Raw genomic sequence first — 14,653 nt, forward strand, 5'->3', positions numbered from 1 at the left:
GTTCATTTACAAGGGCATGATTGTATATAACATGAGCTATGAGTTAGGTAAATTCTTTCATTGAGAATAAATAGAGGATATTTGTTTGTTTGTTGTGTAAGCTGAAATTTTATTTCATTGAGTAAGCTTCAACAGTATTCTCACGAGTGGCATAGCAAGGAGTGAGAATATTGTTTTTAAAGTTCTTGTCAGTGCTGGATAGTATGGTAACAGGAGGGGTAATTCTCCAAAAGGACTTTGCAGAATTACTTGCCCTTAGCAGTGAGCTAGTATCTCTAGTTTTAAGCAAATATTTGTATGTTTTTATAAAAACATTAAGGATTATCTGCCCTTTTGATTTGGTGTTGCATTATGGCAGTGAACATGTATACCAAGGTTAAAATAAATTATTTCTGGAGTGAACGGCAAATTTTAATTTATGTAGGTACCATGAACTTTGACCAAATATTTTATATGATTGGAGCCCATCCACATATCAAGTTTCAATGTAATAGTTGAATTAGTATGAAGTTAATGACCATAAAATTTATCAAAAATATTTGCCACTGCCATGTGGCAATAGCTGAATATTTTTGCAGGTATAAATCTTATTAAAAAAAGTCCTTGCTGAGAATATTTCCATTTCTCATAGACAATTATCAATAATCAAATGGAAAAAATGTTAAGAAATTTCCTTTCAAATATGATGAGAAATAAAGTTGCATGTAAAACTTCTGACAAGTGTAGCATCAATATTAGGATAAGTAGTTTGAAAACTATGATTTTCAATAACGAAAACAACAAGAAATATCATTTTTCTCACATTTTAATATCCCTTAATACAATAAAATATTTTCAAAACGATATACATAATCTGAACATTGTGTAAGTTTAGTCTACTATTTATTATAACTCTTTCTTTCATTCCAAAATTATTATCGACAACCTCTCATTCATTTGGGGTGGACAAATGTTTTGAGATAAAATCGTAGAAAAGTAGCACTGACGTAAAGCAAAACACCATTCACAAAATAATACAACAAATTCAAACAACAGAGAATTAAAGGTATTTAAAGTTCATACTGAAATCAACTTTTTGGAAAAATTAATATCTTTTTACATTGAAAATGGTAATGACAATTATTTCTCTATAGGTATCATGAAAGTGGTCCGACTGGAAAATCTTTTTTTAATCAGACTCAATCCGAAAAAGCTTAAAATTTTGACTGGTTTGAACTCAGTGCCTCTGCATTTGAAGAATCTTAAATTTCTTCATCAACATGATCCAGTCCGAAGTTTCAAGACTGGTTTAAAAATGCACCTTAACCTAAGCAAAAATAGCTACATAAAGTTTTAAAGCAGCATGCCTCCATATTATATTTCATATTTCATTATGCCACCAGATTTTATTCCTAACGTCAAATTGTTTAGCATAAAAACTTTGAGAGAAAAACAAAACAGATCGTTAAGCAGGCACCTGGTAGTTTTACCATTCATATTATAATGTAACTCTAAGCACCACTCAAATCATGTCTTTACAATGTATATATAAATGTATGTTACTCTACACACCACACATACAAACAACACCTACTCTCACACATGCCTTAAGAATATATCATTCAATGACTATTACATGATATTCAATTACACTGGCATATTGATACACTACACCTGGTTACAAGTTCTATATTTATCACAATTTTGCTTCACTTAGAGCTTTAACTTAACTGACACCCAGTCATACATAACACACAGTAATACATGTATACATACAATTAAACCAATTTCTAAGGACTATTTTTCAGAACCAATCAAAACAAAACTTTTCATGATTCAATGCGCTTTTCTTCCTTAGGATTGTAAAAAATATATTTATGAACAAATTCAAAAAAAAATAGTGCGAGTTTAACATGATGGTGAAGACAATAAAGACATCAAGTTTGTGAAGTGTCATGTGAAAAAGGTCAGTCTTATAAACGGTCCATGTGAAGAATGCCGTTGTCTTATAAACAGTCTGTGTTATCGGTGAGTAAACTACACTATGTCATAGTAACATATTATAAGATAAGTTGTAATTTGTTTTATGTTCTTAACCTGATCAGGAACGATGCGGTGGCTGAATTGTGCTCTGGTAAATTCAATATGGCTTACTGCCGTAATTCGGAGTGAAAATTACCAACACCACCATAACCTGATCGATTCAAGAAAGATAACTAAGATAATGTTATAACAATCATCACTATTGCACCATCCTTTAATATTTTTGACTCGTTCTTTCCTTCATTGTTTTGTTACAAATGGCTTACAATTTTATACTGATATAATATGTTCCCCTCTTTACATCGATCTAAAATTATTTTTTATGATTCAAGAACTCAATGTGTATCGAGAATAAAAACATAGCTTGAACGTTATTGAAACAATAAAATGAAGAAAAAAGAATTTAATTTCAAATCATTTCTGACACTATCAAACAAGCTATTTTATAGCTCTCATTCTAAATCAAACTATTCTAAATGCTTTTATTTTACAAAGAAAATAATCAAAACATTTCGGCATATACATGCAAGATAAACCGATTTCTTGTTTCCAGACTGATCCCATGTTATTTTGGATGCTAGAGTACAGATAAAACCACCAGTATATGACCTGGTCTGTCTACTAATATAGTGTCACCTGACCACATTCTCGTTGCCTAAACAAAGCAAGTCAATTGTAAAAATTCTCAATAAAACACCAGCCACCTTTAATACTATGGACTAAATGATCATCAAAATATTTCTGACCAATGCCAAGGTCAAAAAATAACACACATGTATTTGATATTGTACTCTTGTTATTCAAAAATTTAACATACCCACCAAAAAGGGGTAGCAGCTTTAATAGAGTTACAAAAAACAAAACAAGATATTAAAACTTGACAATATTTCATAGAACTTGATGTTTCTTTAATGGATATGATCTTATGGTTTGATGGCTTTGGTTACAAGGATTATGACATAATGGAACTTCCGATGAGCTAAAAATACCGTCCAATCACAATTCATCTTTCAAATCATCAAGCTCAACATCACTGAGATCTATATCCTCTTCAACGATTTGCTGAAAAATAGAAAATGAATAGAAATTACTATCACAGATCATTATGTCATGTCAAAAAAGATAACATGAAATTTTTTAACAGACTAAGTGCTTATTCGCATATGTAAATATTTGTCTCATTTGCATAATTAAATATCTACCAGTATTACAAAAGTTACTGTTTGTTAGATGTTTAGTACTTACTTCACCATCTTTGCCATCCCAGGGTTCTTGTTCCTCTATTTTTGGTAATTTATCACCTGCTACGGGTGCAGTGGAGCCACGTCCATACGACAAGTCCCTGAGGAATTCCTTAATACCGTTTACCTCAAATGGTCCACGCAGTAAGGCGTATTTCATTTTCCTTGAGTTTATTGCAGCCATTGCCTAAAATTTAAAATCAGATATATTAAATGATAACTAATTACCATACAGTCAAACGTGTATTAAGCGACCGGGCAAGGGAAACACCCAAAACGGTCGCTTAATGAAACGGTCTCTTAAGACAGTCAGCGTGATATAAAAGTCAAAATTTATAAATGACATCTTTTTTATTCGGTGGGATTGTTTTTCAACTTCATTTTTATATAAATGTTGAAAAAAGTACGCTCCGATAATCTAAATGGATGCAAATGTAAAAATTAACTTTCTGATATTTATTAACAAAACAGTTTCAAGATCCATTACGTACATGTTTGACATTTTTTCCAGAATTTTTTAACTTCTCCGTTGTTTTTCCTTGTCTCCAACACGAAAACCCTATTAGTGAAGACGTTTTCTGTTGTGCATTTTTTTTTCATTTGAAATAAACAAACTAGATCTACATCTATTTGTTACGATTAATTTAATGACTGATCAAGTCCAAGGTCAATTCAATGCAGTCTAAATGTCAACAAGCGAAGCGTATACACCATCTCAGTATGGGCGGAGCGTTGCATTGTTTATCCGATATTATTGGATAATACACGTCACGCGTATACTTAACTTCATTTGCATACGCTAAAATGGTATGGGAAATAGAGTTTTTCACACGTTTATTGTTGTGTTTTGATTGTTAACACTTGTGACTTAACGAGGTGGCGTTCTCTAAAAACACAATTACTTGACAGGTAAAAGTGGTCGTTTAATGAAAAGATTGTTGTCAATTAGGTGACTAATTAGCGGTCGCTGGTCGCGTTGAGCAAAAGTCGCTTAATACATTAAAGACATAGAGAGAAAATGATCGGGGGGAATTTAAAGTGGTCGTTTAAGACAGAAGTCGCTTAATACACGTTGTCGCATGGGCAAGTTAGACTGTAATATGTGACAATAATGGCAAAAAAGTTTTCAATTGGTGTAAAAATGGAAAAACAAACAAATGCATATTACAAGTTTGTCACTTTTTCTCATGTGTAGTCTGTTTTGTGTACAACCTACATGAAAAAGTGTACGGGATATGGGACTTTTTAACTTTTCAATTGTAATACAATATTGTAAATTAAAGCAAAATATTTTGAAAGAATTAATCTGATTATTGACTTGACCACTAAAGAAAGATGAAGGGCATGAGATACTTTGATGTAAAGGGTATAAATCTATATCATATGAAATATTTTTATAAAATTTATCAACAGTAAAATTATACTGGATTTCATTATTTTATGTTTGGTTCCTAAAAAGTTGTAACATAGAATGTCTCTGTTATTTTATACACATGAATAATGTACGTAAACAGAATAAAATGTTCTGGAACAAAATATTATTTTCCTATCTTAAGTAGGGTTTTATCCATTTAGCAATGACTGTGTGCATGTGCCACTTGCCTTATGGCAATTTATTGCCATTTCTATTTCAAAAATATTTTGGAAGTATTCTTTTTTAACAATGCAAATAACAATTTTTGCATCAAATATATAACTTTATACACTTAAACAATTTATTATAGAAGCTGACTGTCAAAGCAAACAAGAAATACTTACTGGGTACCCAAATCCACCAATACCTAAAGATTCTTCTAATTTCATTTGAGCACCGGCTTCTGCCCACACCCATCTGAAAGTACCAAAATCCACTAATTAAATATTTTACTAACATACCAAAATCCTTTAATTATGTACCAAAAGCATTGAATTCCTTTAACTAATATTTTAAAGTACGAAAATCAAAACTTTTCAAATGTGCTTGAGCATTTCCAGTTCTCAGTTAAAACAATTCGCTTAGGCTTTTGCAATACTTGACCTGCTGAGCAATGGAAAAATTAGAAATAGGCACCTATAATTAACCAATTTCACCCCTAGTCTGCTAGTGGCAACAGATTCTATCCATGCGACCAGTGTAGATCAAGATCAGCTGACTGGCACATACATGACGATTAATCAATGTTTCAACTGTTCCCTTTTCAGTATGAGTTAGTAAATATTTTGAAAATCCCCCCCCACCCCCAAAGAAGTTTATTTTATAGACCTAGCATGGCAATGATTAAACTGATGAACAAATAAGAGAATAATATATTAGTACATACCCCCATTGTTTAGCTTTGAAGTGTTCTCCTACAGATTTTAATGTCTTGATGTAAGCGTTTCTACATTTCGACTGACAATCCAGGATATGAGGTAGAATAGATACAATACATAATTGTCTGTCATCACAGTTGTCACTTAAAACACTCTGGTCCACAACCTGTCAATATATATAAATAAATAACCTAAATCTATTTAAAGATACATAATTGTCAATATACATAAATAAATAACCAAAAACTAATTAATGTTAAACACTTATAATGATAATTGTAATAACGATAATGACAGTGCATGACAATAATAAAAGAAAGTCAACTTTTTGACATTTGCAAAATTATTTACAATACCTTCATGTCAAAAAATCCTTTTAACACTACATACCACATGCTTTGCTTTATCATTTGAAATGGAGAAAAGGTTTGCGTAGGGAGGAATAATTTAAAGATTACTCTGCAAGACTCAAAGTTGTAATTGCATGATGTTTGACAGACTAGACTTGAAAAATAGATATTTCAATAAGATGAATAAGAAAACCACATGTACAAATGATAAAAGAAGATAAAATAGGTGTCAAGTAAAATGAAACAAGAGCCCGGTTTGAGCCGGGTGATGCTCCCCGAATAGGTTTCGGACACAGGAAAGTACACCTCTTGTAGTTTCAGAGTTATGTCCCTGGAAAAAAATCAAAGTGCAATAATTCCAAAATTAGGCAAGGCAGAGTTACAGTTCTTTGCACTGCACTTCTAATCAATGTAATCTATCAACCTACAAAGTTTCTTGTTGATATCTCTTATGATTTCCTAGTTATGTCCCGGACAACTTCAAAAAGTAAAAATAAACAAAGGGCAATAACTCCAGAATTAGGCAAGGCAGAGTTATGATTCTTGTGCACTGCACATCTACCAATAAGATCTATCTACCTACAATGTTTCATCTTGATATCTCTTATAGTTTTACAGCTATGTCCTGGACAAGATTTTTCTAAAAGGGGACATAATTCAAAAATGAGGCTTAACAGAGTTATGGTTCTTTTGCACTGCACTTCTACTCAATAAGATCTATCTACCTACAATGTTTCATCTTGATATCTCTTATAGTTTTAGAGTTATGTCCCGGACAAGATTTTTCTATAAGGGGAGATAATTCAAAAACCGGGCAAAATAGAGTTATGGTTCTTTGACACTGCACTCCCCCTCAATGCCCTCTACCACTGTATGAAGTTTGAACAAATTATCTCCAAGGGTTTTCAAGTTATGCTCCGGACAAGACAACAGACGGACAAGGCGCTGACTATAATTATGCTCCCCCGGAAAATAAAAAATGAGCCGCTTCTTGACAAAACCAACGTTATGTCTGATCAGGATCCATGGTGTTCGCTAATTTTTCACGAAAGGTATACTATTTGCTATAGGTCTTGGCTAATAACATGTGTGCAAAATTTCAGATCATTCCCTTACTTAGTATTCCCAGACTAATCATTATTTGTGAGCAATGACCTAAAAATTAAAATCGTTGTAATGCTTTTTACTCAAACTGGGCAAATAATTTAATTTAAAATCAATTTTCAATTTAACTAATCATTTCCTTAATATCTTTTGCAGATATTGCCATTTTAATTTCATCACTTGATCTATGTAAGAATTTCAAATTTTATGTTTTTAGGCTTCTATACCTCAGTTGAACTCCTTTATCAAGGCTTTTAATTAAAAAAAATTATACAACAAAACACACTCAATAAAATACTTTTAGTTGTCATATTAATGTTCTTGTCCAAAATCAATTTCGATACAGTTCAATGTCATTTAAAACTTGTGACTCAAAATGAAAATTTTGGTAACTGGTCAGCTAAGAACAGGCTGGCATGGCTCTTCATTTAAGCCGAGGTCTGTGCAATTGTAAGCATTGAAAGGTCATTGTAGGGTCATTTAGCATTGTCAGGTCTAGAAAAAGACATACCTGGTACACATCTGGAGGGGGAACATTCTCCGCCACCTTAGACGATGCCCAGCTAACGATATCTGACGCTGTACGTCCACCATCATACTCCTGTGCCTCTCCGTCCTTTTTACCACCAGGGAAATATTTGATAGTTGGGTATCCACGAACCTATACCACAAATTGTAAATCTAATATAATTATTAAGCCAAAAAAATTCACATGCCTAAGTTAAAGTCAGAATTTTATGAAATGCTTGGGTCATTAAAGTTATTAATTTAACTAGGTATGAAAAAAGAGTGAATCTATCTGAAAGTTGAGAATAAAAACTTTAAAAGAATAGTCAGTTCCCAATTTTTACAATATTTACATCCCTTGCCAAAAGTAGCAGATATTTTGAGGGTCAATATTCTATATAATATTAAATAATTAACAAATAAGAAAAAAATAACATGAACAGCTGATTTAGGTTAACAATCTTTTTTTTCCAAACATACGAAAGAAGTATTAATTATTACAGCACTTAAATGTTAAAGATTTTATCAGTTTTCATGATAGTATTTTGTGAGATTTTTATCTTATCTTAGGCATAAAATATATTGAAATGACCCTAAAATGGTGACAAGGGGAGGTATTTATTGCAATGTGAAAAGCATGTATAAAATGGAATAAGTGAAAAATTAATTTTAAATCATTAAAAGAAAAATCAAAATATAATATTCAATTCACATGACGCTTTGCATATTTTATGGTAATATATTATTATTACCCAACCAAATTACTAAAGGAAAAACACAATTCAGGTACATGTTTTTTTTATGATTAAAATGTTGAGTTTTCGAAATGAACAGTCATTTTAAAACTGACTGTGAACAATGGATATATTAAATATGTGTTATACAAGACAAATTTTATCTATAATTTATGGAATGAACTTACCCCATATCTACTAGCCATTACAGTATGGACTGTGGCATCAAGAGCTCCAAGTTTAACTTTGCCTTTAAGCTCAGTAGCAGCCTGCGCCCACTGGGGTGCTAGATTTTTACAATGACCGCACCAAGGGGCAAAGAATTCCACCAACCAAATATCATCACTGTTGATGACTTTTTCTTGGAAGTTTGAATCAGTCAATTCAATCACTGCATCTGGGTCAGCCTTCATGAGAAAAATACAACATTAAGATTCAAGCAAATTTTGATTAAATGGTGAAACCAATTCATAAAACAGATCTAAATTGTAAACTTAAATGTCAGAAGTAGAGGAGTGGTAAAAAAGGAAAAAGGAAACGTCCATAAATAAAACATGAATATAATCTGATTAAATAACAGCATGTTGGGTACTCAGAAATATTCATAGTAATTCTAAATGGAAAAACCTGAAAATGACATGCATTATAAACTAGGATATATAATCTGACAAAGTACAAAGTCAATCTGATTCACTATATGGTGTAAAGGTCATTTGGTATTTTCAAGCTTTACCGCATGCGGAACACCTCAGGTGCCCTTCTATGCAACATTTCTGGCACAAGTTGGCTTCTAAGGAGAAACACTCACTATTGGTTAGCTAGCTGAAAACCTTCCTCGGATGAAATAACCCAAAAGTCCTCTGCAGGATTTGTACCCACTTCAATAAGGGGCAAGTGATTTTAAGTCAGTGAATTTAACCACTTTGCCATAGAGGGCACCCTTTCTAGTCATCTTAATGTTAACTTTAAACCAATTAATTTATGTTGTTATTCTGCAGTAACCCAGTTTAAACATTTGTCTAAAATGAATCAGTCATTTGATTTGGTATTAAAATATGGTTCCAATTAATCTAATAGCAAAATTAAGCTAACCTGTCTGCTACCTCCGCCACTTCCACCACTGCCTCCACTACCCTTCTTTCCGGACAATTTCTGTCGAGCCATTGATGTGGCAGCATTTAAGGCTGCGTCTACTATACCGGATGCTTGTCTTTGCCCTACAACAGATATAATCTCCATTAACACTGATGTTATACACCCAATCAATCAGTAGACCATAAAAAAATTATATGGAATGGTACTTACCTTTCATGCACTTTACATATTAAGTAATTAATATTTTTTTATTTCAAAACTGTTGTGCCAAAGAAGTAAACTTAAAGGTAAACTAACAAGAGCTGTCGGTAGGACAGCATGCTCGACTATTCTAAGTGCTTGATAGTAAAAGAGCCTTGATAATGTTAAGTTCACAAAAGGGCTAATCTTTTTTTATAAATTCATGTTATAGGCCTTAGAGAGACTCTAATTATACAGTATTGGCTTGACTATTTGGAAGGTAATGTCACAAGGGTGTTTTATTTAGTGTAATAATACTAATTACCTATGAATACATAAATTTGACAAAAAAGGTACAACGGCTTGTTATTAAGATGTTTTATCAAGTAAATCACTGCTTTATTATTATGAATGCATAAAATTGTCCCAAAAAAGGCACAAACCCTTCAGTAGTTATTGAGATAACAGCTTACAAGCAAAACTTTACCATGAATTTCTAAGTTGAAAAAGGGGAGAAAAATCAGCCTAAATGCAAGATAGAATTATGGATCTTTGTCAGTGACCTACAATTATGACCCTAAATGCATATGTGAAGTTTTAAATAAATACCTTTAATAGTTATTGAGATATGTAAAACTTGCATGTAAACATTAACCAAGAGACTAAGTAGAAAAGGGGATATGAATCAGCCTTAATGCAAGATAGAGTTATGGAACTTTGTCAGTGACATACAATTATGACCCTCCAATTATGACCCTAAGTGCATGTGTAAAGTTTCAAGTAAATATCTTTGAAGACTTTTAACCTTTAACCAAAATTTCTAAGTTTCAAAGGGGCAAATAATTCTGCAAATATTGCAGGCAGAGTTATGCAATTTTGCAAAATGATGTACATTGTTACTATAAAAAAGTATTTTAAATTTCAATTGAATATCTCAAGCAATAATTGAGATATTTGACTTTACAAAAATCTTTAACCAAAATTTCTAAGTTAAAAAGGGGCATATTTCTGTCAATATTGTAGGCAGAGTTATCCAACTTGTCAGTCTGATGTACCTTGTTACTATAAATAAGTATTGTAAGTTTCAATTGAATATCTCAAGCAATAATTGAGATATTTGACTTTACAAAAAACTTTAACCAAAATTTCTAAGTTAAAAAGGGGCATAATTCTGTCAATATTGTAGGCAGAGTTATCCAACTTGTCAATCTGATGTACCTTGTTACTATAAATAAGTATTGTAAGTTTCAATTGAATATCTCAAGCAATAATTGAGATATTTGACTTTACAAAAAACTTAACCAACGCAGACGCGGACGCTGACGCCATGGCGACTACAATAGCTCTCATAATCTTCGAATAGTCGAGCTTATAAAAAGGTGGATATCAGGTTTACAATAAATTTTCATTTTCTTCCTCAAAAATTCCCTTCATTTTTTTTTCTTTTTTTTTTTTATCTATTTATCCTATCTTAAATTTTTAACCAAGTTAATCATGGTCTGTCTGAGAGAATTGTGCTGTAATAAGTTTTCTTTTCCTTATAAAGAGGAAAAGAGTTATTCTGTTTCAATAAACAATTTTTTAACTTTGGTATAAAACATAAAAAACATGTTATATGGAAATCCCTAAAACTCTAAATGGCCTGTTCCAGTTTAAAGTTGGATTAGCCCATAATACATATTCAGCAGGATGTAACCCCTTGAAATTCAGTAAGAAATATACCTTGATAATCAGTTGGTTTTGATTTATCAAGTCCAAAAACTTTGATAGTTGGAAATCCTTGGATACCATATTGTCCACCCAAGCTCTGGTGTTCATCAGCATTGACGGCACCCACTTTGACCACACCTTTTAATGCTGTAGCCGCCTTTTTCCATTCAGGAGCAAGCTGTTGACAGTGGCCACACCTACATAATATAACACAACATGGTTTTATAGGAATGTATCTAATGCTTTTAAGACTACTGGTTACAGTGGCTAGTAAGATGTTGATTTTTTGTCTTAAATCGCTTATACATTGTTATTAAGTTTACTAATTTTAAGTTTTATTATACTTATTATGTTTTGTTAGTCGAGAAAACATTCATATCTTTTGTATTTCTTTAAATAGGGGTGTCTTATATATTTAATCTATAGTATATCATAATTACCATGGCGCATAGAATTCCACAACCCAAAGCTCGTCACCATTCAGTACTAGTTTGTTGAAGTTGCTTGGAGTAAGTTCTACAACATCTGTACCCGCATACATACAAGAGCATGTTGCTATACACAGTGCTAACAGCGATCCTGTAAAATATAACCTAAAGATACATAAGACTTCAATGCTGATGACCTTTCCTCTGAAAATATTACTTTAGACAGGAGGAACAGATCTAATAATATAACTAAAGTTGCATCAAGCAATACAACCATTGACAGTCTCTATATAAACTACGTTATTAACCGAGGTATATCGGATGAAATAATACGAGTTGTTTCCCTTATCTTCAAGTAAAAGCGATATCTCTAATGCTAAAACAATACAAATTTAGCTGTTTTTAAACTACTAGCATTGGGCAATTTAATGTCCAATTTTAAATTTTTTAACCAATGAAAAGCTTGTGATCTTAACTTTGTCTCTGTATATATTTCAACACATTGTTTGACAATGAAGGTATTAGGATTTACAGTTAAATCTACCAAAAGTCAGTCCATTTTACATACAATTTATACAGTGGAATACGCAATCGGTTATCTTTACTTGCAATTCTACTGATAAGAATAGCATGTCGTCTGCTAGTTCCGAACTGTAAATCAGTCTACAGTGTAACTTCCGAATTCCGGAACTTCTGAAATCCGGAAACTTCTAAAAACCGAACAATTTTTTCGGTCCCCATTTTTTCCCTTCTATTTTCTATTAATATAATACTTCTGAATTCCGGAACTTCTAAATTCTGAATTCCGGACGATATTTTCGTAAAATAAGAGTCAAATCAATGCAATTTTACCTCCAAAAACCGGAAATATCCAAAGGTGTGAAATACATTGTAAATCGAGAATGTTTACCCTGCAGGAAGATTTACTCTCCCTATCGATTGTTTACTAATTAGCGGTGATCGTGTAATTTGACACGCATTAAAATCACAAACTGTGAAATGGTATGTTTGAAGTGATGGGTTAGACAAAGTAATTTACGGCGGTCAGTTAATTTGAAGTGTTTATTAGCGGATTAAATGACAATAAATTGGACAATGTATGAATCAAACGTCTTTAGGGATCTTATTGCATTTGGTGTGATAATTAATTAACTAGCATCGGACGATATGTAAGTTTATGCAATTAACAATATTTCTACAAACTGATAGAAATTCAAAAGCATTTGCAGGTAAGATAAAAATGTATTCTTTTCATTCACATCTTTATCTTGATTAAAAGACTATTATATATGATATTACAGTAATTGCCATATCTTCCTTGACATTTAGTGATATTAAGTGGCTTACTCTTGTTCACATTACCATAAACCTCTGAATTCCAGAAACCTCTGAAATCCGAACTTTTTGACAAGTCCCATGGGTGTTCGGTTTTCGGAAGTTACACTGTATTGAAATGTTACACCTTGCACTTCCAAACCGAATCTCAATATTTCCACTGCAAAACTTACAGATTATACTCTTATTACATAGATGTTGGCATTTACAAGCGCGAGCCAGGTAACTGAACTCAGTATTTGCCTGCCAACCATCCACACACTGTTAAATATGAATAGCGAACCTGTTCAACGAACTAAATTAATGAAGAGTTGCCCAAGTGATGTCATTATAGAAAGTAAATATACGCAATTTATTTCATTGACATAAAGTGTTGAAACCATAAATAATTGTTTTAACTTAATAATGAGTGCACGTCATATGATAACCAAAGGGACCCGGCACAGTGTTGGGATAGTGTAAAAAAAATAATTCTAGAAAAAAATTTATACTTTATAAATAATATATAGTCTATATATTATATATACAATATATATATTTTTTTAAAATTACTTTTTTACACTATCCCAACACTGTGCTGGGTCCCTTTGATGATAACAGAAATCTGTTTAAATACTTGACGTTGACCTGTTGACGTTCTAAGTTTGACAGGTCGCGAAAATGTGTAACTTTCCGCTGTGAAGCAAATGTTTAAAGGTTTTAAGCTGAGTAGCTATCAAAATCTGTGAAGAAATATTAAGGAAACGAACAACTTACCAATAAACACTTTCATATTTACTGTTTATTTCTTGAGTTTTGTCGCAAAATGATAAGCCGGCTCTCCAACGACTGGAATTCCGTATCCGATCGTGGCTGAATTTGATTGGCTGTTTAAGGAAAACGTGTCGAGCAGGTATTTCCCAAAACATATCATGCCGAAGAATTCCGGAAAAGAACGGAAAGAAGAAGGGAGACAAATACTGCATCAAGCTATAAGCGGTTAGTTCCCCTGCTGAACACAATACGGATATTGCACCAACCGTCATGGATACACCAATTTCTTGATGAATACAGGGTCTTTTTGAAAGACCTAGCCTAATTAATTTGGCGTGAACGGTTTGACCCATTTTACAGACTTTTTTTTCTTACTGTCATACCGTTGGAAAAAGACAGCGCCCGTCCAAAATTATCTCGGTGTCTCTTTGACAAGACTAATTAGTTGGACTAAGAAAGACCCTGATGAATATAACACAAAAAGCGACCTAATCATTGTCACAGGAAATTCTCAGACGTCAAGTACATGTTTATATAAAAAACAAACAAAACAAAATTAATAAGGCTCAAAGATGGAACATTTAATGCTGTCATATTGACCTTGGTATCTTTGACAATAAATCTCATTCAAGGAAAGCAGCCATTACAACAAACTTTTAAATAAATCATGTATTACTCACAGACACTTGGGGTTTGGAGCTCAAAACGCCTTTAAAATCCAAATAAAATGCATATTTGTCAATCCCAGCACATGTGCTGATCATATAATTCTATCAAGAAACTTAATATGAGTCGTTTTGAAAAAAATTCATATTTCAACATCTATAATAAAAATTTTTTATTATAGATGTTGAAATGTGATTTTTCTTTCAAAACGACTCATTATAAAGTTATGTGCTGGG

The 14,653-nt window shown here is 32.3% G+C and overlaps 1 protein-coding gene across 1 annotated transcript; it reads right to left on the reverse strand.

The window, feature by feature from the left end:
* Window positions 1–789: 789 nt before the first annotated feature.
* On the reverse strand, window positions 790–13,909 carry LOC132731463 (protein disulfide-isomerase A6 homolog). The gene is made up of 10 exons (XM_060717654.1): window positions 13,755–13,909; window positions 11,676–11,814; window positions 11,248–11,432; window positions 9,343–9,467; window positions 8,439–8,657; window positions 7,521–7,670; window positions 5,564–5,721; window positions 5,022–5,094; window positions 3,268–3,450; window positions 790–3,084 (listed from the first exon to the last, which is right to left on the reverse strand). The coding sequence occupies exons 1-10, from the start codon at window positions 13,768–13,770 to the stop codon at window positions 3,019–3,021; spliced, it is 1,314 nt and encodes a 437-aa protein (XP_060573637.1). The 5' UTR covers window positions 13,771–13,909; the 3' UTR covers window positions 790–3,018.
* Window positions 13,910–14,653: the final 744 nt, after the last annotated feature.

This window comes from Ruditapes philippinarum, unplaced genomic scaffold (genome assembly GCF_026571515.1).
Source record: "Ruditapes philippinarum isolate M1 unplaced genomic scaffold, ASM2657151v2 ctg1701_1_1_1_1, whole genome shotgun sequence".
Classification (NCBI taxonomy): Eukaryota; Metazoa; Mollusca; class Bivalvia; order Venerida; family Veneridae; genus Ruditapes; species Ruditapes philippinarum.